At 40.3% G+C, this 24,091-nt stretch overlaps 1 protein-coding gene across 1 annotated transcript in view; it reads right to left on the bottom strand.

Annotated features, from left to right (window-relative positions):
- lama5 (laminin, alpha 5) overlaps window positions 1-24,091 on the bottom strand; it is a 100,004-nt gene that overhangs the window by 45,601 nt on the left and 30,312 nt on the right. Inside the window, exons 3-7 of the mRNA XM_079559001.1 lie at window positions 14,024-14,141; window positions 10,377-10,495; window positions 10,128-10,298; window positions 8,938-9,035; window positions 1,300-1,415 (exon numbers count right to left, since the gene is read on the bottom strand). Coding sequence (XP_079415127.1) covers window positions 1,300-1,415; window positions 8,938-9,035; window positions 10,128-10,298; window positions 10,377-10,495; window positions 14,024-14,141 — 622 coding nt within the window. The remainder of the gene's footprint in view (window positions 1-1,299; window positions 1,416-8,937; window positions 9,036-10,127; window positions 10,299-10,376; window positions 10,496-14,023; window positions 14,142-24,091) is intronic.

Raw genomic sequence — 24,091 nt, 5'->3', positions numbered from 1 at the left:
CCAACTCCCTACTTTTTCACCCTAATCCCTGTCCCTATCTGTCTGCTTGTACTGGAGATAGTGCTCGAGTCCAGACCAGTGTTTCCTCTCGAGCCAGAGACAGCGGGCTCTCAGGTCTTATCTGCTCCTCAGCACCTGGGACGTGCCGACTCAATAAACAAGCGCTCCTTTATCAACAGCTGTGACATGTGACTGATAGGGCTTCAGTCAAGATTGCCATATCTACGACCAGGAAATGTAGTCAAGACCAAAGAGGTCAGAGACAAATGTGGGATAAAGCACTAAAGGGTTCTAGCCTCTTTGTAAAAGTTGTTTATGATTGTGAAGAGTTTAATTTAAGAGGTTAATAAGTAAGGGAATTTTGGAACTCATCGCTAACTTTGTTCTCTGTAATTGACCAATTGTTCAACCAGTTCAACAAGTAATGCTCATGAACAAGTAGAGTTGTTGTTATTATGACCATCCTGAATGGAAGAAGTGCTGTATTATTGCAAAGAAGTGGAAATGCACCAATCCTTCAACACAGTAGCTCCCAGGGACACCTTGGAGGACTCGTATTTCTGAAGACTTTGGGATTGACTACTATAAAATAAACACTAATTTATCAAATAAATTTTCTATTTTTAGGGGGAACTTCAACCATTAGTTTCAAGGTTTCTGTTTTAAAAAAAAAAGCTTTTATGTGAATGATTTCACATAAATACATATTAAAATCTCTATATGATCATGTAATGTGGAATCTCAGAAATCTTAGTGGTTTTGAAAAATGAGGACCAGGCAACTGGTATATTGATACAAATTTCATGATGCAAATTCAACAAAACCACTGCACCTGCCAAGTGAACGTTACTTTTGGTCGCAGCTTTTAATATAACTTTGGTAGCATGTTTATGATTATATCTAGTGTGGAGAAAATTCACATGACGTTAGCATCTTATTAGCTAACTGTTGTAGCATTAGCCGTTTAACCAGTTGCCTGGAAAGTTGGTAGGGCACGCTTTAGGCACTGTCTATTGTCTTATTGCAACTGTATAAAAGGCACAAAAAATTCTGCCTTCTGCTATTTTTTATGCCGTCTCAAATTTGGTTAATTTCTAGTTTTGAAGCCTCCGTCTTGACTTTGTCCCTGCACTCTGAACCTCCTGTCTGTGAAGGTTTCTGCTGAGCCGCATGAGTCCGTTTGGCTTCATTAACTCGTATTGTTGGACCCACACATTCCTGGTCAGGGGTCACCGCTCGACCCTTAGCTTTAGCCTTTAGCTTTCTTAGCTTTAGCCTTTAGCCCCGGCCGTTACTCACGTTCACACTCGTTGGCGCTGTAGGTTGTGGCCGGTTTCCACGGTAACTGGTTGAATCCGGGGCAGCACTGGTCGCATGACACGCCGCAGGTGTTGTGCTGACAGTCGCACTGGAGTCTGCAGGCACAAAAATACAAAAGATCAGTTGATTCAGTCTTAGTCTAGTTTTAAAAGATAGGGTGCATTTATGTTTAAAATGTAAATACAGGCTTAATTCTTTCCAAAGAAGATAAGTTGAACCTTAAAATAATGCTCAAGAAGATGTAAAAGGTTAGAAAAATTAAGGTTAGGTTTATTCAAAACAATGAGGCATTGATAACGTTGTTGTGTTTTTGGGTAAGACACTTCACCCTCCTTAAAGAACCTGGGAGAACCTGTGAGGGCAGTCTCATTTCGACACCTGGGGATCCATCTCTAGATGTTGAGCTTGGTTTGCTTCGGCCAACCAAGTTAGAGGATTAGCTTATTGTGCATGTTTTGGTCGAGAGGGTCTGACTCTGGGGGGTAAACCGGACCACCTAGAGCCATAGTACCACAAGGCCAAGATCCAGATTAAAGCAGAACTAAACTAAAATAGGCCTAAAATCAGAGATGGGTAGAGTAGCCAAGATGTTTACTCAAGTGACAGTAACATAACTTGAATATAATTCTACTCAAATAGAAGTAAAAAGTAGATAAAAAAATTGCTCAAGCAAAAGTAAAAAAAATGTAGTTGCAGAGATTCTACTTGACTACTCTGAGTATTGAGTAACTAAGTGTGAAAGTCAGAAGATTTGTGTTTCAGTAGCAACATAAATCATGAGAAACAGGACATTAAATAATATGAAAATCCAAATATTTGCACAAATGATTTGATACAAAGACATATATCAAAGAAATAATTCTGAAGTACATGATTTGTACAAGATTAACTCACAATGAAAAGAATAAATGCTTTTTAACTCAAATACGAGTACAGATAGACAACTAATATTACTCAAGAAGTAAAAACTACCATAAGATAAAGTAGACCAAGGATCAACAAAGTCCGGGAACAGCCACGGTGCCACACATGACTCAGTGTCATTGTTTTCACTATTTGTAAATCGGTGTAACACAGTGAGTTGGTTGTAAGTCTAAACCTTTGCGACTCACCCTGACAGACGACCATTCCACATTCACTCACTGTTGGTCATTTACATTCACCTACACATCAGAAGAAGCCAGAGTAAGCCATAGTTTCTCTTCAAACAGCCCATTAAGCTAAATCTGTTTTTCATATTTATCCTGTTTCACCTATGTTGCTCTCTGCCAGGAAGCCAAGGGTGCACAGCCAAACATACAAAACCAGGAAGAAGTGAATCTGGATGGAAGCTCTCCATTGAAACGCATTTCCTAAAATACTTGAGCACCGGGGAAAGCCGAAACAAAAGCTCTGGGACGAATTAAAGTGGGAATGTGAAGAGAGAGCCCAGTCTACTGCAAGTTATGGTCAGGGCTAAACACAATACTTTAGCACGTTATCAGCAGATGCACATTTAAAGTCATTTAGACCAGGCCTTGACACCTTTCTGATGAGCTTTTCCTTCCTCCTTGAGAGTACTTGACTTGCACATTGTCATTTTGGGCCTGATTTGAAGGACTAAGGCGAAAGAATAGGGTTAAGCTGGGTCCTCCCTGCTGTGTTTTGGTCACTCTCAGCAGGCTGTAGATGTGGACACTAATCCGATTAAGGCCAGGGTGAAAAGGGGAGAATTAACCCTTTCTTTAAAGCAGTCCTAAGTAACTCTTGCCCCTAGAGACCATAAGCGCAACTGCAGGTGTCGTAGCAAGTTGCGATTTTTTGACTTATTAATTGTCTTGGAGAATAAATACTACACTGACAGAAAAGGTGAAGGTGAGAGGTACATTGTACATCCAATTATACAATGGAAATAATTTTTTTCACTCAAATTTGGCTGTAAATACTGTTTAAAGTGACGTTAGCCCGCAGTTAGCTTTGCCCGTTAGCATGCTAGCTTTTTCTGGCCAGAGACACCAGGGGGAGATGAAAGACACAACACTTGTACTACCCCCACAGGGACTACGAAAAGGATTTATTAAGGTAAACACGTTACTTAGCACTGCTTTCAAGGGACAGTTCTTTGGGCCTCTGTTCTCGGCTATGTGGTGACATGAAACAAGCAAACTAAGCCAAGGCAAACTAACATATACATTTTTTAGAAATCTTCTTTAAGGCGACATGATATGAGAATATGTTACGCGTCTTGAATATTACGACGACAAAATTCTTGCCATATTTTATCGCAAGTATGTTCCATTAAATGCAAATAGAAATTGTGAGCTTTTCGGTCTTTCATCAAATCATGCAAAACAAGATTTAAAGGGGCTAGATGCAAGTTGGCCATTTTATACTCACTACTGCCACCTCAGGTCATACGTGTAACTGCACCTTCTATATTAAGCATGTGCATTTCAGCAATTCGGACTCGAAGTAGCAACATTTTGAGTGACAGCGCAGGATTTTAGAGGCAGTTGTGGTGAATATGTCCGGGCTCATTCTACACCTTACATATAAGTACATAATGTTAACATTTTTAAACTCCGTATAGTCCCTTGAAAAAATATTAAAGACAAACTGCGTAACATTTTGGATTAAACTGTTGCCAGGAATATATAACATGCTCCTAATGACCAGCTACATACTGAAAGTGCTACTTTTGCAGCGGATTTGGATGAGGACCTAACCTATTTAAATGTCATATTTGGCTGCTTTTTAGTCAACATCACCATGGAGACGAGCTGGACACGTCCTGCAGCCCACTCCCAGTAAATTTACAGTCAGTTCTGAGGAGAGGAAACATCAAATACACGTTTGTTTGGTCATTTTTTCAACAATAAAAATACCTGTAATAAAATAAATGCCTGTATTTTTATTCTATTTATTGGGTGAAATGTTACGCAGTGCAGCTTTAAATATAGAGGCTAAAACGTAACTAAATCTAAAAAACATGTTTGCACATTTGTAATTAGGCTATGTTTGTCACAATGACATATGCTCAGTTTAATTTTTTTTTTTACAGTTATTAAATAAGCAAGTAGAGCGATGCCATGAAGGGAATGTCAATTGAGATTCAGATCAACAAGTCATAGAGGGGAGTGCGAGTGCTTCTTATTTAATCAAAGAGAAACGTGAACAATGTCTTTCCTTGTACCCCTGGCACAGTCCAGGTTGACCCGTCCACATTCCTTCTCTCTGACATAAAACCGTCCGTATCTCCAGAACTGATGAGGTCACTACAGATTTAAGAGAATGACTCTGCTCCTGTCAATCAAACTCCTAAACATGTCTGATCTAAAATGTCTCCTCTGATGCTGACGGGATGAGTCAGGGGCATAGCTTCGCTTTCACTGATTACAATGGAGGCCATTTGTGACAGTTCAGCAAAATCTCATGACTTCTTTCGAGTAATTATCCCGCACCACCTGCAAAGGGTTGATTATGTGTTTAAACAGATTTGGCGAATCTAAAATTTCTGGCCTTAAAAGCAGTGAGTCATGTTTTAAGCCATGTCTGTTTCCCGGAGCTACGTCTACGAGCTTAAGCCTCTTGAGACGCAATTGTTTTCATAACACTTGCACAAAGAGGAGGACGTTTGAGCTCGATCTGACCATTTACAATTCATTTGTGGGTCAAAACTTACCACTCCCAGTACTAGTTTAAGAATTACTTGTTTAAAGGGTTACCGCACTTCATTTTGCCCCATCAAGGTCATCTGGTCCGGAATTTTTAAGCAATCATTTTTAAATTCTAGGTGCGACATCAGATTCTTACGTGACACATTTATAGCATATAACGTCTTTGGCAGATGTGTGGAATATGTGTCAGTGCAGTGTCAATATTTCTGTATTCGATTAAGGAGAGGTGATATCGTAGTTCGTGTTTCGGAGTGCGTGCAGAGGAGTCTAGAGCTAACAAAACGCATCACAGTCAGATTTCACACTTAGCATGAAGAGATATTTCCATCTGCTTTTGGATAGGCAAAGTTGTGGGAACCAAGGGATTTTATGTGACTCCTCGTAAAGTCACAGTGGTTAGTGGGCTGGAAGGTTTCTCACAAGACTTTCACTTTATTCACAAAGTTTTGAGTGATCCTGTTTCATTTGGTCACCTCTTCTTCTACTGCGCCTGTCCTCCACATTTCTAAAGCCGATAATCCAGCACCAGGCCAGTCCTGAGCAGTTCTGTATGGTACAAAATGTGTGCATCACGGCGGAAACTGAAAGGTTGTTTTCGCTGAGTCATTCCCATCGCTGCTGGCAGAGGAATGGCCAGGCGGAATCCTGACCAGCCCTGACCCATGTGCCTCAGCCATCACCGTCTTTTACATGGAGACTATTTCAATTATGCATGACATGTCTACGTTCATTCTTGGTGTGGTATAAGAATCAAGAAATTGGTGCAGTTTTGTACAAAAAACATAATTATTATGAATTACTTAAATGTATTTAGGAACAGCACAGCAAAATCAGCAACTACTGCGAATCATAACGAACTACAGCACACACTGGCATGACACTTGTATAAAAACTGCTCCATCAGTAAAGTGACAAGACATCCAGATTTTGCCTGGACAGTCTGTTTTTTGAGCCTAGTGTAGAAGAACGCTTGTCCAGACTTTTGGGCATTTGTCTGTTTTTACGGCTTGTGCAGTAGCTGTTGATAATTGCGCGACTCTGCCTCCCTTTCAATGCTCTGAACTCAGCTTTGTTGGAACTGTTGAACGCGTATTCATGAAACCGCCACGGCCGCTATTTCCACCTTTCTCCCTTAGCCGCGCCACTAGATAATCTGACCAGCACGCGGTCAGCTGCTACACAGTGGCAGCTCAGAGCGAACTGAGCCAACAGTGGGGCCATCCGCAAACTCGCTGGAGGGAGGAGAGGGAGCGCTCGGGAAAGCAGGGGAGAGACAGGTGTAATGCGTTCATCGCTGTTTGTTTTTGTCCTTTACAAAGTGCAGTAGTTTGCACATGAGCCAAAGGAGCAATGACAACTTAAAGTATGGACTACAACTATGGAGACCTGTCACTCACCACCAAATCATGAGCTATAAGATATATAAGATATATAAGATATTGAGATGCATTTTCTCCAGCTAGCATTACCCAAATCTAAAGCTTCTTGACTGGAGAGTTGCAGACTATAGGCCAGTGTAACGCCTCATTTGAAAGCTAAGACCTACCAAAGTGATCTAAACGGATCATTTCGTTTGCGTCGTTGCCAGTTGTTGTCACTTTTTTTTATGTTTTTCATTACATTTTTCCCAATTTTCCATTGCTTTTTCCATTGCATTTTTGTCACTTTTTCACAGCTTTTGTTGTGTTTTTGTCACATTTTTACACATTTTTTTTTAGTTTTCATCCTTGTTTTCTTCTTACTTTTGTCACTATTTTGAAGCTAGATTAGATGTCTAATGGCGTTTCTTTGTTCCTGAGAATGATCATTTTGCTGGGTAGCACATCTGACATGACTGTTGTTTTAACAAAAGAATAAAGTTAGTTTCTACTAAAGAGTCCTCACCTTTGACCCTTTTGAGCCCAAGTGTCCTTTTCTGTTTCAGTAGAACTGAACATAGAATCAAAGAATATCCACCGAAGGTTTTACTCTAAAATTTTGCGACGACTGCTGAAAACCTGGACCTGGAATTCAAGCGTCCTGGAGGTAAAACTGTACTTTTAACAAAATGTTTCAAAACTAAGTCGACCAAGGAGACAAGTAGTGGATGTATATTGTCTGTGCGTATAATTGCATTGGGCCTGAACTAAGACATTATTTCCGGAGCTGCCTTTAGGTTTGTTTTGCGTGTGTTTTAAGAGGCAGAGGCGCAGCTGGTCCCAGAGGGAAACAGTGCGTTTGTGATTACAGCCTGGCTCTAATAAAACTCCCATGTCCTTCATTTAGCTTTTATTGTGGAGACAGGTGAACATGACGGGGCCTGTTTTGATACAGTCTGATAAGTACGCGTCTGCCCGGGGTGGAAGTGGGCGGCACAGATTACATTAATAACATGTGTGTAGTGCTGTGATGTAGTATTTTGTACAGGGTTTTGCCCCCGGAGGCTGTGGAACAGTGCAATACGTTGTCATTACAGTGTCAGATTCACATGTGATCCTTATGAGCAAATAAAAGCCACTTCCTCTACAGTACCTGACTTCATGGGATTACAATGCAGTCAGGGGAAAGGCGACTGTATGGATTTAAATGTAAAAGGCTTGTTAGTAGATTTCAGATTTTGTGCTGCTTAAATGCCATACAAAATCTCTCTACTGGTGTAAGTCTTAACTTACTAACTTTGGGCTGTCTTTGTGGTCTCCATGTTTCACCGGTACAAATACATGTGCTAATAGTTTAACCAGGTTTATACAGGCAGAAACAAGTCAAATTTAACGCTTTTCAATGCTATTTTTAATGGTCAAATACTATATTTAATACCAGAAACACAGAAAAAAACTGAATGCCTTGATTTTGGCACATTCTACTTTTAATGCCCCGCGGAAACCCTGTTCAAATAAAAGAATGGGCTCAATGTTTGCCATAATAATTAGGGGTGCACTGATGCAATACTGGTATCAGATATTGGAGTTGATTAAGGAAAAAATACGATATTGAGTATCGGCTACGAATATATCAGATACTGAACAAATACCCGCTTTGGCTCTCAAGGTTTTAAAATCACAACTTTAACCAACTAAATCTAACTGAATATGGGCAGCGCTGTATCTCATTTTGAAGCTCAGAACCTGGAGAATTCAATCACTGAGTTAGTTTTAACCTCTGTATTTTAATCTCCGTGCAAAATGCCACGGCTAGCAACCACATGCTAATGCTAGCAACCACATGCTAATGCTAGCAACCGCATGCTAATGCTAGCAACCGCATGCTAATGTTAGCAATCGCATGCTAATGATAGCAATCGCATGCTAATGTTTATGTCAACTAATCAAAGCTGGGAGAGAAATTATAATAGGATCACCTAATAAAATAAAATAACCACTTCTGGAGTGACTAAGTGTTTGTATTTTAGTTTATAACATGCTGTTAAAAACCCTGATCTAACACGTTTGTAATGCACACTGGAGAAAAGGGGACCTTTCACTTATTTTACTCACAGCAGCCACTTTAAAGAAAGTCTCTTGGTATCGGTTAATATCGGATATCGGCAGATACTGAAACCCCCAGTATCGGTATTGGTGCATCTCTAATAATAAACCTGTAATGAGAACTATTACATTGCTTGTTTCACTGATGACTGTCACACATAAACTCAACTTCAACTTGGAGAGGTGGACTATACTTTCCATCCCATTTTATTTTTACACAGCTGCTCTATCTGTTGCAACAAATCCAGCATCTTATTTGCATCGGAGGAATGCCAAGGCAGCCCGAGCTGGCATCGCATGAACCGACTGTAATTAAAACTCCACTAAAATGGCTGCGGGTGATGGCTTTTATCCCTCTCTTATCTCACCCGTAAACGTCACTGTATTTTGGCTTACCTTAGTCGTGTATTCAGTCAAAGCAGATTGGAGAAAGCCACAGTCTATCTCTGTAAATGTCTGGCTGAGATAGGAGGGATTTGGACGGGCTGTGCTCTTACTTGTAGGGGTCGTTGGGGTCCTTGGCGTTGCAGGCCTCGGCGTGACCATTGCAAACACAGCGTCCTCCGATGCTGATGTCCTTGATGCTGTAGTAATACTGTAAGTACAAATGGAGGCATAGGAGATAAGCCTTTTTTTAATACCAATGTGTGTTTTTGAGTGATAGAAGGAAGCGTTGAAGATGTTTCTGATCTTTTGGTTGATGATGGATGGGATCAGGAAGTAAATCAGGGGAGCAAGACTGAGAGATACAAAGGACATTCTCCCCCATGAAAGTAAACGTTAGCTGTTAACTATCTTAGAAATGCATGTGTACTGCTACAATGTTATGCAATACAATACAATTTTTGCATTGGTTGACCTTTAAAATGAGCCCTCCCTGAGCCTCCTAGGGTCCTTGGGAAGTTGTGCAAAATTACATTTAAAATGTGTGTCCAAAAGTGCCCTTTTCTTTTACAGAACTGCTCGGTGCACACGATACAAAAAAAAAGAGTCTACTGGTAAATATATGGAGTGTCATTAGCATATGTAAAAATGAAAGAATCACATGACTTTTTGAGGAAAATCTGTCACTATTTGTGTCTCTTCAATAAAAAAGTAAATGCAAAAAAAAGTAGCATATGAATAAAGTTATGTTAGTGTAAACAATGTAATAACTGTATGGAGCTAGATTAGTGTTATTTTTAAATTGCGTTTGCTTGCAGCTCTTCAAGCTACACAAAACAACCTGTCTACTCTCTCAAAGAGCTAGTGGTAATACTGATTTTTAGTACCTTTGTTATGTGGAGGAGGTGTGAAAAAGAGGTGTGGATTGATTTTGTGCATATGTAATTAACCGCTAAATAAGATCACAATTGAAAACAATGTTTGTCAAATACCTTGGCCCTTCTTGAGTTCTGCCGACACTGAAATGATCAGTTTCCCTAAGTTTAAACAAAAGTGGCAAAAAGACCAAAAAGCCAAAATGCTAAACGCAACTTGGTTAAAAGCTAAAGCTAAAGAAATTGTTTTGCTATAGGATAATGACTTTACAGGTTGTTTGGGAGATAAATGATACATCAAATGAAATCTCTAATCATATCTGTCTCTATATCGACGATCGGCCTTTCCATCCCCCTTCATATTGGTATTGTTATCGGACCCCAAAAATCCATATGGGTGGGGGCCTTAGCAATACTTCATGACTTACCCTGCGAGTGACAGTGGGGTCCCGCAGAGCCTTGCCCATCAGGTGTCCCAGCAGAGTGTTGGTGCGTAGGAACCTCAGCCGGATGTTGGTGGCTTTGGTGAACTCTCGCAGAACGGGGGAGTAAGAGAAATTCAGGGCTCCAGGGCGACCATTCACCAAAGACACTACAACCTGGGAGAGAAAGCAGCGGCGTTATTTAAATACGGCATTTCTCAATGAAGATCATTAATGAGCACTCAGTTCTCTCACCTCTCCGTTCTCCAGGGGAACGATGCGCGAGTACTCGGTGGTGCAGATGACATCGTCATCGTTGTTGATCCTCTCAATGGTCCTCTGTCCAAAACGCTCGATACAGTCTCTCTTTGAGGCTGGACAATAAGAAAAGACAGGTTTAAGATGTGAAAAAGAGCAGCCTAACAAGTCTGTTAATAAAACTCTGCGAAAATGTTCTATAAACATGCATGTGATAGTAATGTGACCTGTGACTGTAATGTAAGTGTTTTCAATAACATTGTTTCCTTTCGAGAGCCCAGCGTACATTCCTCCACTGCTACAATTAAACTTTCCTCTTCAGTTTATCCTTGAGGAGAGAATATGAAACTGTCAACTAAAGAGAAAACTATCAAATCAAGAGTGTGATTTAGTGCCTCGGGGCTGGAGAGGCTGCAACAAGCTGCAGCATTTCAAAATACAGTTTTGGCGCTTCAGAAATATTTATTCTCCATTTGTTCTTCTAAACTCCTAAAAAGGATTGAATTGGACTTGGTAAGTTTTGTAGGATTTAAATGACCAAATATCAAATGATATTGCAGTAATTAATATGTAGTGTGACAGTATGTTCAGGAATGCATTTACCGCAAACCTACTACTACTATCTCGATATTCATGCCAGATATCTCGATATCGATAAGAGAAGATATAACTATGGGTTAGGTGAAAACCAAGGATTTTTCAGAAAAATAAAAACGTAATACAAAAGAGTGCAGTTTTATTGATGAAAATCTATATTGTATATATCTTGCTTTTTCAATTTTAATGTTTTTAATGTTCATATCAATACGATAACGATATGTCTTTCAGCCCTAGTCTACAGTTGTTCTGTAGGGTCTGTAGATACTAGGCATCTGATGAGCATGCTGCTGCTAGCATCAGCATGCTGTTGCTGGCCACTGTATTCTGCACAGCAATTAAAAATACAGAAGTTAAGACTAACTCAGTGATTGAATTCCTCAGGTTATAAGCTTCAAAATTAGTTGGTGAAAAATGTGTTTTTCTAACACTGAGAGCCAAAACAGGTATCGTTTCAATCAATAGCCAATACCTGATATCGTATTTGTTCCAATATCGGCTCCGATATCCGACACCAGGATCGGATCGCTTTTGGCAATAATTCAGCGCGTACAACAAGGCAGTGACAGTGCAGCATTGGGTTAAGCTCAAACCACAGTGTTAATCTAAATTGTATATCTATATATACTGTATATATAATGCCTAGTCCTTTTGCATTATGAATGGTAGATGACTGAATAGAAAAAGCTACAGACAAGACAAATTGTTTTGCCATTGATTATCAACCAGCAACATTATAAAAACACATAAAAGTAGCCTTATTACACTGAATTGAACCATACCTTTTGGAAGCGATAAAATCTATGGCATTTGACATACAAATCAAAACTGGCAGTCTATAACCCATAAATAAATAAATAATATTTTATAGGCTACGCACAACTACGCTCCACATGCATGAAATGCAATATACACGGTGTGTAGCTATCCAAATGCTAGCTCTATCAAAACACACGGATCCAATACAAGTTACAGCCTTTCTGGCGCCTAACTGATCATCTATTATCTACTAGATCTAGGACGTCGATCAAGAGAATCGTTCCAACTTTCAATTTGTCCATGCTTGTGAAACAACATGACAGGTTTTCATGTTTGTGTAATAATCATTACTTATTTTGATGGGATTATGCCAGTAGTAAGTGTAACTCATAGTTTTAGATCAGTGAAGTGGCAATCACAAACAAAATTCAAAACGGGAATAACTTTGACATAATGTTTACAAAATTGTTAAATATAATTGTGTAACTATGTTCCAAGACTATGATTTAAAGGTTGAGTTATAATGAAAAACAATATAACAATAAATACACTTCCACTCCGTTGTACAGACTTTCCTGATAATTTTTCTGTAACTTTGTCACTGTATTGCTGCTCAGTCAGGCCTATCTCACCATGCTGCACTCTCTCTCTCTCTCGCTCTCTCTCTCTCTCTCTCGCTCTCTCTCTCTCTCTCTCTTTCTCCCCCTCTCCCCTTTCTCCTCATTTCCAGGTAAACTCAAGCTGGGACATGTTCGGAACCATGACTGGAATTCCCCCGGAGCCCCCCGTGATTGACAGCTGCCCGGGCCAATCAGCTGTCGGCGTGGTGATGTAATGTGCGCCCCCTCTGTTTTTTTCTTCTTCTACCTGACCCGACACGTGACACGACCAATCAAGGCGCTGGCCTCAGGCTGCTCTTTGGGATCAGGAATTAAACAGTAGCCTCGGGGGAACAGCAGAGACGCATGAGGAGATGGAGAAGGAATCTGACTGCAGCCTAGCTCCAAAATTGTACAGCTATGAGCACTGGACTGATAAGATTAACGGAATTACAATTATACACAATTTCCTGGTCTGTCAGATTCAGACACTTGGACAAAACTGAACTGAAGATACCAACTCTGTACATTCAGGCAGTATTATGAAATTTTATAATAATCTCAAATTATACACAAAAAGGGTGAAAGTTATGTCTCACGCTCTCTGAAACACTCTTTCACAATGTGAGTCAGATGAATCCTGAAATTGTCTCCTTGGAATATGCCCACGCCATCAGGGAAGAAGAATTCCATTGATGGAATAACCTGGTCATTGATGATGTTCAAGAAGAAGTAATTTGATCTCATTCTTTCGGCAAATAAGTCAAAATCCAGTTTGAAAAAGAAAAATAATAATACGCAAAGTGTCCAATCCAAAAGGTGTATCCTGATCATCTCAATTAGGCAGCAAGACTTTTAAACCAACTCTGAAACCCCAACAGAACCGAACACATTTTCTCCAGTTTGGTTTTACCCAAATCGAAAAGGTTCTTGAAAAAAGTGTCAAAACAGCGAAAGAAATGAGACCAGGATGAAAAAGACACAAAAACGCAACACAAAAATGTGTTGAAAAAGTAACAAAAATGTGACAAAAATGTGTTGAAAAAGTGACAAAAATTTGAAGAAAAAGTTAAGGAAAAGTGACAAAATGTAAGAAAAAAGCAACAAAGGAGTAACAGAAATGTAACAAAAAAGTGAAGAAAAAGTGGCAAAAAAAGTGACGAATACGCAAAAAGATCTGTTAACATCTGTTTTGTAGGTCTTAGCTTTAAAATGAGGTGTTATTCTAGCCTATAGGCTGCAACATTATAGATATGGGAAAAGCTGAACTAAAGAAAATGCACTTGGTTGTGGCAGGGCTTTAATGTCAGGTCTTAAAGTCAAGTAAGGAAAGCGAGAGAGAAGGAGAGTAATTTCAAAAGTAAACAATCCCCTCCCTCCTGATTGGACGTGTCAGGCTGGTTCAGAGGCAAGCCCGCCTCATTGGTCAAAGTCATGGCACCGGGGATTCTGATTAGTTGCTGGGATCAGCACAGGGAGGGAAACTATAATAATTACTATAATTATTTGATATGACTTATGTTATGTCAAATTTCAGGCCCAGGCCCAATTACACACAATCTATTACATTAGCAGAACATGAAACTTGCAGACTATCGCTTTAAAGGGCAAAGCGCATGAGAATGAAAACAGTTTGGTCATAGATGATTCTTGTGGTAGTCCATATGTGGTATTCATTGATGTACTCACAGGCAAAGAACTGCCAGGGCAGGTAGGTCTGTCCAAAGTCGATGGAGCGCTCCAAAACCCACAGGTCGGGACGAGGAGAGTTGGCGAACTTGATCAGGACGTAGGCCACATGGAAGAGCTGCAACACAAGGACACACACATTAGTGAACTATTCTTCTTGTGTCAATTCAATGGTTAGTGCAATACGTAATATGTTGTACGCTGGGGCGATTATTGTTTGTGCAGTAGAGTACATGACATCGACATCACATCTCAGACTGTAATCCATCCCGACAGTGTTGTACATGTTACACCGCTGATTCTAATGGGCCCCAGATGCTCCACAGCTGCGGGCCCGCTCTCTCCTCACTCCTCTTCACTCATCTCTCGCTCATTTCCTGAAAAGGCCAGACACCGATGACAAACAGGGCTCGAGGGACCGGCCTAAACCTGGACGACCCTGTTTGGTTTGGTCTGACCAAGGTCCCAGGGCGAAGCGGTGGAAAAACATGGGGGCAATTCATGTGGCAATCAGGATTGGCTTCACTCCATGCAGCCCCACGTGTAGAGAATCAATTAATATGATTCCACCAAAAGCCAAATGTCTCTTTCATCAGAGCGTGTCATGCAATTTAACAGTGTGTGCAAAAATATTCAACTGAAATCCAATCATATTGAGTTTGGATATTTATTTTACTCTGTTTTAATTGCCTTTTAAAGATTTCTACAGTCAGTTTTGCTCCCTTGAGTGTTTCTTCATGATGGAACAAGTGAATTTCTCCATCGTGAGATCAATAAAGTCCTATCTTATCTTAACTCTACCCACATACACCCCACCAAAAAGAGAAGAAAAAGTAGCAATGCGAGACTGGATCTTTTATTGGTTGCCGTTCGTGTTATAGAATATAGTCGGAGCAGGTGCCAATATGACTCTACAGTTTCTGAAAGAAATTTCCAAAAAGAAAATGTCCAAATGTTTCCCCTGATCATTATTTGATAGTGATTCACAAACCTGTCACATTATTCTTGTGGCTGAAAGTCCTTTCCACTGACCAGCATCATGCACCTGTTTGAATATTGTCTGTACTTTTGGTCACCTTCATGAGGAAATAATTAGACCATAGTTCATGTGTGCTGGAAGAGAGGACTTCGAACTTTGTGACAGTTTTTGTTTCATGTGAATTGGCCCATGAATTACAGAGAAATTAGCAATAAGCTAAGACTAGAAATCTGCATTTTGACAGTTACCATAGTTACCACCATGGAATTTTCAGCTGCTCTGCCTCAATTTTAAACTGTAGGCTCTTCAGAATGCTGTGACGTCACGTGAACATCATGATTGTGTTTTTGCAATTATGAATAAAGAAAAACTATATCATCGTTTTCAGTAAAATGAATAAACGATTTGAACATGTTTGTGTTTTGTTTTGTCAAATTCCTACATACGCTGCACTTTAGCAAACATCACACTTTGCATTCTTCACCTCGTCTACTGTCAACCTGTGATGCAACAGCTGCTCGCCCTCTTCTCTGCCGTCCCAGCCCTTACAAATTTAGCCGAACCTTTTAACCCCTGGTCCGTGTCGGGACAGGTCCTCTCCACACCCCTCTGCCTTTGTCCCATAGAGAGACGCCCCTCTACCCCCCCCTCCATCCCTTTGATCATCCATCTCTGCAGGTAAACCCTATGATCTGAGCACTTCCTGGACTTGACAACCCGAACGATGACAAGGCCCCCAGCAACAAAACACGCAAGGAAACCGTGGACGGACAAAGCGGGGAAAGAGGCAGAGGAGAGCGGCGTGGGCTTCAGACGGGAGGAATGAGACGCGGCCAAAGACAGATGGATGGATTGGGATCACAGGAGCGGAGCGCTGTTGACAAAAGAGAAACAAGATCGGACAATTCGTCTCCATTTGTCCAGCGCTCGGATACTTTTACACGCAGCAAAGGCAGATGATGGTCATACCAACTGCAGCATTATTATTGATTGAAAGTCAGGTTCTCAAACATCTCACACCAACCCCAGAAAGGTTTTATAAGGCAAGGCATGTTTATTTACCGCATTTCGTATACAAGGCAACTCAATGCGCCTATAAGCTCAACCAGGATAGCCTAGATGAGTGGTTCCCAAAGTGGGGTCCGGGGCCTCATAGCCACTACAGCTCCAAAGCTTGCCGACAAAACAAGTACATTGAAAAAACACTGATTAAGAATGAAAATTTCACTTTAAATCATATTCAGCTGCAGTCATTGTAGATTGTTTCTTCCCCATGTAATTTCATATGTAAAATAATTACAAATCCTTTTGAATTATGAATATTGGAGGGGAGATTTTTGTATCAATAAGGGGTCCGCGATGTCTCGGACTTTGGGAATGGCTGGCCTAGATGGATGAAACATGTGCAATGAAATCAGTTTCAGTGCTTGCAATACTGAGTTCGCAAACACAGGGGCAGTCGGCCCCGTGAAGTGGTTTGTAAACTCCGCAAAGAATCGGTAAGTTCGGAATGCGTTTGGAAAATTACAAAGGAAACTTAATGGCACTAGGGGGTACCGTTAAACGATACCATAAGGTTTAGGTACTACTGGTACGGAAAAAAATGTAAGTATCAAAAACAGGTACTGAGAAAAAAATGGGGGGAGGGAAGAAAAAAGGGTGAATTAAGTCAAAACATTTGGGGAAATAGTCCGAAAAACTGGGAAAGAATGTGGAAAAATAGGGGGGGAATACAAATTGGGGGAAAAAAAGTGGAAGAATGTGGGAAAAAATTCTTTGAGAAAAAAAATTTAATTTGGAAAAAAACATGGGAAAATGTGTTAAAAAGGTATTTTTTTCTGCCCTTTTGTAGTTAAAGGAAGTTTCTTGAATGAATGATACGAATGTAAAAGAAATGTAATAGAAGGAAAAGGAATAAATGAACGTTACTCATCAGTTTTATGGTTCTAAATGACAAAGAATTTAGCATATGTATCGGTATCAAAAACCAAGCATCGTTGAAGTACCAGTATCGAATACCCTGACCCTGTAAGTTGTGAAACATGCCTTTAAACTTGTCATTGTGGAGAATTGGGATGCTATAAATATGTTAGGAAAATGAGGAATGATTAATTAGCTCCCTTTGTCACGCTAAATGCTAAAAAAGTATTCAGGGTTCATTCACAAGTCACTGGAAAGGCTCACTTAGATTGACTATGCAAAATGACAAAACTCATATCTAACTCGCAAGAAAGTACTTATATACAATCATTGTCGGAAAACAGACAAGGCTTCCCCAAATACCCATTGTACATTACGCATCTGTTCACATATTGTTTTCGCTAACACATATTCTAAAGATCTGAGGCACAGGAAACCCACACAGCCCCTCTGCACACGTCCAGAGGGGCTGGGGCATATTGAAAGACAAATCCCAAAGAAATTCCTCCTGTTTCAGGTTCAGGCTGTTCGGAGCGTGACCCAGAGCTGAGGCCAAACCGTCTTTAGAGAGCGGAGAACACCCCAGAGCTGCACAGGCCGCCTCAGAATCAGGTGACCCACGCTCCACTGGGCTTCTGGGTTAATGCGAGATGACAGCCGAGGCCCGCGATGGGAGAGTTTAAGTTCACTAAACTAGGATTGTAATGGTACCCATGGGTTCTCCATTTTTCCTGGCTAGGCAGTTTAAAGGTCCTATTTTTGCTTTGTAATAATCGTTTTATTTCAGCAGTCATTGTAATGAAGAAATGTTGGTAAGTTTTTTTAATTTAATTTTTAAGCTACTGACAGGACGTGACTCACTCAAGTTGAGTCATTTCCCATTGAGTTTAAAGTTTAAAATTGTTTGCCTCTATCTATGTCACTTCCTGTCCGTGTCCAACAAGAAAGTGAAACTATAAACATCAATGTCAAAATGTCAAACTAACAAAAACTGGATCAAATGTTAAGCAAAATCTTAAATATTATTGTGTTGTGCAAAAAATGTGTCTAATGTTTCATATGCACTTTAAAGAAATGATGCTGTCTATATTGTGTATTTTTGTATATTCAGAGTTTTGCTGATTTAATTGTAGCTTTATGTTGTTTATGTTTATCCTGTTTCATTTGATTTTGCTATTTTATTTCATTGTTAGTTATGTTTCATGTTGCACACAAAAAAAAATCCTAGTTTGTGTATGTACCTTCACTGACGATTGCAACAAAACCCACTACAAACTCTGATCTGCCACCTCAGCCTCTCCATCTCCTCCACCATTTCATCTGGGTTGCCAGGTCTTGGCAGCCGAACCTGCCGAAAAATGTCTGAAATACCGCCTGAAGCCCGCAGAATTTTCATGTGCGATGATGAAAAACTGGCCTTTCTCCCTCCCTTGTTAAAAAAGCAGCTTTTCTTTTGATTAAGAAATAGATCTTTTAACCAAACGGCATGACGTTTAAAAAGCCTTCACTTCATCCCCACATAGCCTATTTTTTAATACATTTGCATCCATAAACCAAAAGGATAACTGTCACCCCTGAATCTATATTTTGTGGTCTGTGGAAGAGGAGGAGATGGACAAGCTGAGGAGGCTGGGGACCGTTCCTGCGAATCATCAATCATTTATAGAGACTTTAGAGGTGATTTAGTGGTGATTGGTTGAGAATTAAACTTAAATTATAAGTTTACCTAAATTGCTTATTGTGTAAAAAAAATACCTTTGTTGTCATAACCAGAGGAAAAACATTTAAAAACGAAACTAAGAAGCAAAGCATCTTTAGTAAAACCTATATCATAGTGTCACATCTCGCTCTATAACCAAGATGTCGCTTCTCGAAGTCAAACCTAAAGAATGTCATTGTACACACAGAGGAGGTTAGCCTCACAGCGGGACGTGTCCACCTCCGCCCCTGTCCCGAACAAAAGTGGACTAAATACGAAATTAATCGACTCCCCCGTGCGTCTCCGGGACTCAGCGGGGTCCAGTCTGTTGCCTGGTTTTAACACACTCTCGACAAAAGGACTTGAGGGATTTACTCCTGGCCCCGCCCCCTCTCCTCCTCCCGACGACCCGCTGACCTGTCAGTCAAAGTCCCGTAACCAGGAGCAACAGTGAATGGTCAAACTCAGGGGAAGAGAGGGAGATGTTTTAATCACACTTTGACAGTTAACGTTGTATGTTACTTGAGCAAATCCCTCGTGTATTTCACTTGAATACATCATCGTCATTTTGTGCAATCCAAATGCAAAGCAAACCGAATATCATGGTTTCTTCCCCCTGCAACATTTTTTTTTGTTGTACCCTTTTTCCACCTGTGCTGTGCCAGAGCCCTATAGCCGTGGGCTGATAGAGGCAGGATAAGAGAGGATAAGGAGGCAGAGGAATGCAGGTGAGTGGAGCAGCTTTGAGCCTGAGTTTAATAATCAAACACATTCTTCTGGGCACCAGCGCATTCCTCAGGTCACTATGGAGAGGACACGGAGCCACAGCACAACAAGGGACAGAAGCACAGAGGGGGCAGTGGGAGGGGGATAAGAAAATGCAAATACTTGAACGTAGAATACACATACAAACATACTTTTAAAAATTCTGTTATCCTATTGGTTTATTAAATCTGATGTATCACAAGTCAGCGCCATAGATACAGACGTCATCTTTGGGAACATCCATAAATGGTCGTGTTCGAGGGGGAAAACTACGAGGAAACTCTTTCACCTATTACTCCACCACTACCTTAACAAATGGATGTACAGTGTTTGTCTTGTATTTCTGTGTGTCGGTGAGCCAAAGATGAATTTCTACCTCGGTAGACAATTCTATTCTATTCTATTCTATTCTATTCTATTCTATTCTATTCTATTCTATTCTATTTATAACAAATAAAGATACAGAGATATGGAGAGGAGCAAAGTGGTACTCTAAAAATGACTTAACTTTATTTGTGTGTGCTAAATATGCTCATAGTCCACCATGCTTAAAGACAGAGAAAAAATAATGATTTCTTTCTTCCCTCTCACTAGGCCACATCTCCCAGTAAAATGCATTGCTGTCTGTATCTATATTATAAATAAACAGCATGAACTGTTCAATATCTATCTCTAAAAGTTTCAAATGGCATAATTAAACAACTAATAAAAAACTTGCTAGAACACTTTTTATCTTACATTATGTTAGGCCTGTAAGCTAATGTTGCTAATCCTTCATTAGCATTTCAGGCAAAAAATAACTATTTTTATGCTTGAAGATGTTGCTGCATTTTGTTCATAACCCTGTGATTGTGGTTATTCCTGTTGCCTCTCAGTGACTGTGATAAAGTGAAAAAGGCAGGATAGGTGATCCACTTTGGGATCTCAATTAGGTTTGCATTAGAAAGTAAACATTATCCAATGTGGAGGTGGGTGTTGTTGTTGTAACGTGACGGTTATAAGTTTCAACTAGCAATAGTTTTCTGGCAATAATCGCGCCTTGGATAAACCTCATAGTCCAATACAATACCATATCCAAGAAGCCACAGTATGTTACAAAGGGATACTTGACACAATTTGCTGAAGAAAATAAATCACTTACCATTTCAGTTTATATTTAATAGAACAATGTGTTGAAATGTTTTTAAAATATATATATAAATTAGGAGACCTTTTTAGAGAATTTGATCAAAGACAGCAACAATACTCTCAATACAGTACTTGTCATATTGGGTCATTATCCGCCCCAGTGATCCAGGCAAGGTGAGATCAAGACAAAGGCATGTTGTGATCCTTTGTCTGTCTATGACAGAGTACAGCATTAAACAGCTAAAAGTCACATCTGGAGACCTGTCTCAGTTAAAAAGTAGGGACGTCCCGATCCACTTTTTTTTTTAGCTCCCAATCCAATCCAATCCAATCCAATCCAATATTATGACACTTCATGCTGTCCGATACCGATCTGATACCGATCTACCCTTTTTCCAAACTTCCAGTCAGTTTTGGATTTCACTTTGAATGTTGTTAAGATTAGAAGGTAATGTTGTGTAAAATGGTCATTTTACTACTTTTTCTACAAAAACACTTTTTTATATAAAGCCCTGATGAAGAGGTCGAAACATGTCGGGTTGGCCATCTAAATAAAGGCCTTTTAAGTACTTCCTCGGGCTGTTATGGGCTGCATATTTGTTTTGAGTGCATGGGTTTGCTGCTTTGTTTTTGTTTTACTATGGAAACAACTTTGGTCAAGGAGCCACTTCCAGAACATGGCGATTCTAATCAGACAGCAGAGATTTCTGGTTAAAATGCATACGACTGATTTCACTTTGATGTAGCAGTAAACCGACACACTAAAGTAGACCATATATGAACGATATATGTCATTGTGTCTGTACAATGTCAACAACCCTACAGAACAAATACAATCTTTGCTTGAGCAGTGTGACAGACTGATATCGCAGCTCTGTAAGCTTTAAATCAAACTCTGTGCTAAACAAACAGAGCATGTGTCAAGGTGTTGAGAAAGGCTTGAACTAACTTGATTTTCCCTCGTATTCAATCACGGACCAGCTAATAGTGTTTGAGCTTTGTGGATATGAGAAAATCCCTCTAATCCCTGGGTTTTTGGTGAGCTCATAATCATGACGCCGGCTGAATTAGCGTGTAAATGTTCAGAGGTGACAGGGAGAAAGACACGCATTAGGTTAACAATGAACAGGTACAGTTAATTAGACATTTCCGCCAAATTGTGTTGCAGCCAAGTCTCTATTTCCATATTTCTCGACAGACTTTGAGACGTGATGCAGCCGACACTCGGAGCAGCTGTGATCCCACACTGAGCCACTTGCTACAGTTACTCCCAGCTTCCTGTTTCCTGACACACTGATACTGCACAGACGCAAAGACAGAAGAGGAGCGAACAGGAGTATCTTCAGTCCCAGTCAGGCTCGGACAGCTCCCACAGGCGGACAACCATTCCTCACATACCACTCCATCACTGAGGGGTCCTCTTCGTGCTGTCAATATGTCTGTACATCCAGTGATCTTGACATGTATGTACTTATGCGTGTTTTCAGCTGTTGAAGGCCCTGTACCTGATTTTTTTTGGTTTGCAATGTAAACCCAATGAGGGGAAATGAGGGAATGAGGGAATGAGGTAAATTCAATTGTTAGCTGTGCCCCAATTCATCACTGGAAGGAGTTTATGAGCACTTTTCATAACTTGTCACTTTTCAGGGTCACTGTCACAGAAATGTTTTTTACCAAAGACCTCAACATGTTCTGTGACCCTCTTCTGGGCCCCGTCCTACCAGTTCTGGACCACTAATCCACAGTACTGTTGGCGAATTGCGTCCAAGTCCTTGGATATCGCAGTAGGCCCACCATTTCACCTCACACCTGCTCATTGGCCGATGTGGAATCGCTTCTCCGCTTCTTCGCCCTCTATCTCCCCCCCCTATAGTTCAGGACTGGCACTTCCAGAATTCCCGCACAAAATTCCTGTCTCGGAATTTACTCGGAACATTCTCTCAGATGCTCGGGTTTCAACACAGACGCTTGTTCACAGTTTCAGGTTTCTGTGTTTGAAATCTCCATGAACCGAGGCGTCAGGGAGAGAGACGGGGTAGAGCTTACTGCCCACTGCCCACCACGGACCTGGTAGTCGCCTGTGCTGAAAAGCTTTGAAGGTTGACACACATCTTTTGACGGTCACATCAATAGCACATTTAAAAACAACTACTGTTGACCAAACCAGGCTAATTTAGGGAGAAAGCAAACTATTCACGCCGGGTTATAGCCATCACTATTTTGAATGACTAAACCTCAAATCCAAGGCAGTGGCTCTGTAAACCTGTTAAATACATACAATATTCCAGAGATTTTGGGCATTTTCCCCCAGATACTTGTGGTCAGGTTTGGCCACTGATACCTGGCAACCCTGGCTCCCATAGAAACACTACAGTTAGTACTGACTTAACTATTGGATTGGATTGGATAAATTAATTATTTTTTTCCATTTTATCACAATAATATGCTACTGTTGACTGTAATTTCTAGTGGCCGACCGATATATTGCCCGGCCGATATATCGGGCCGATATTAGGGGTATTATATCAGCGAATTTAACACCAACAAAAGCCGATATCTCCAGGACTAAAATGAGAGAAGATCCATTTGTTGCATTGGAAAGGGCGGAGTCAGGGCTTTAAAATTAATCCTCAAGGGAACTGAGAAACAATGCGATGAAAATTGTTTAGATGAAGTTTGTTAAATACAAGTTTCACTAAACCTCAGTCAATATGGACATGCTGCATGTAAGTATGAAGGACAGAACTTGGAGAGAATTCAATCGCTGAGTTAGTTTTAACCTCTGTAACTGTATTTTGGATCGCCGTGCAAAATGCCGCAGCTAGCAACACTATGCTAATGACAGATAATCAGCAGCAAAGCTGGGACAAAAACTATGTATTTATGTTTTTACAGGATTATAGACCAGAGTCCAGACATTTGGAATAATCACCCAAAGTAGGGCTGTGTGATTTGGACCAAAAGTCATACCGCGATATATTTAAGTTGAATATCGATATACAATATATATTCCTATATTTTTAAAGTCAAAGTCAAAGTCACATACGAGTAGTTTTATTGAAAACTCACTATAAAATGTAAACATAAACACTGTATAACAACGCTCTGTAAGGTGCATACTTCAATAAAAAAAAATATCTTCAATAAAAATAGCCTATAAAATAAAATAAAATAAAACAGGTCAATCTTTTTCTGAGGGCAGCATTTATATATGAAGAGATAACAAAATAAAATGCTCAGTTTAAAATAAAGTTTTTTAAACACAAGCTTGAGATTACCGGTTTCTTTTGGCTAACTTGAGCTTATCTGAATTTGAACAATATCGATATATGCGATATAGCCTGGCTAACGCCAGACTAAAATCACAAGTGATATTTAGTCAATTAATTTTCTCGTAGGAGAGGTGTGGTTTACGGGGCGCTACGAATGTCTATCATGCGTCTGCACGTAGCCACAGCCAATTGTATCATCGTATCCGATGACGTATGACGTACCCGCTGTAAACTTTCGAGCTAAACTATTTAGAACACGGCCTAAAGCTTGATCGAAAAATAGCGTTGCGTCTGCTGCTTCCGTA

The sequence above is a fragment of the Gobius niger genome (assembly GCF_951799975.1).
Source record: "Gobius niger genome assembly, chromosome: 6".
NCBI lineage: Eukaryota > Metazoa > Chordata > Actinopteri > Gobiiformes > Gobiidae > Gobius > Gobius niger.
This window is presented reverse-complemented; position numbering and strand designations above follow the sequence as displayed.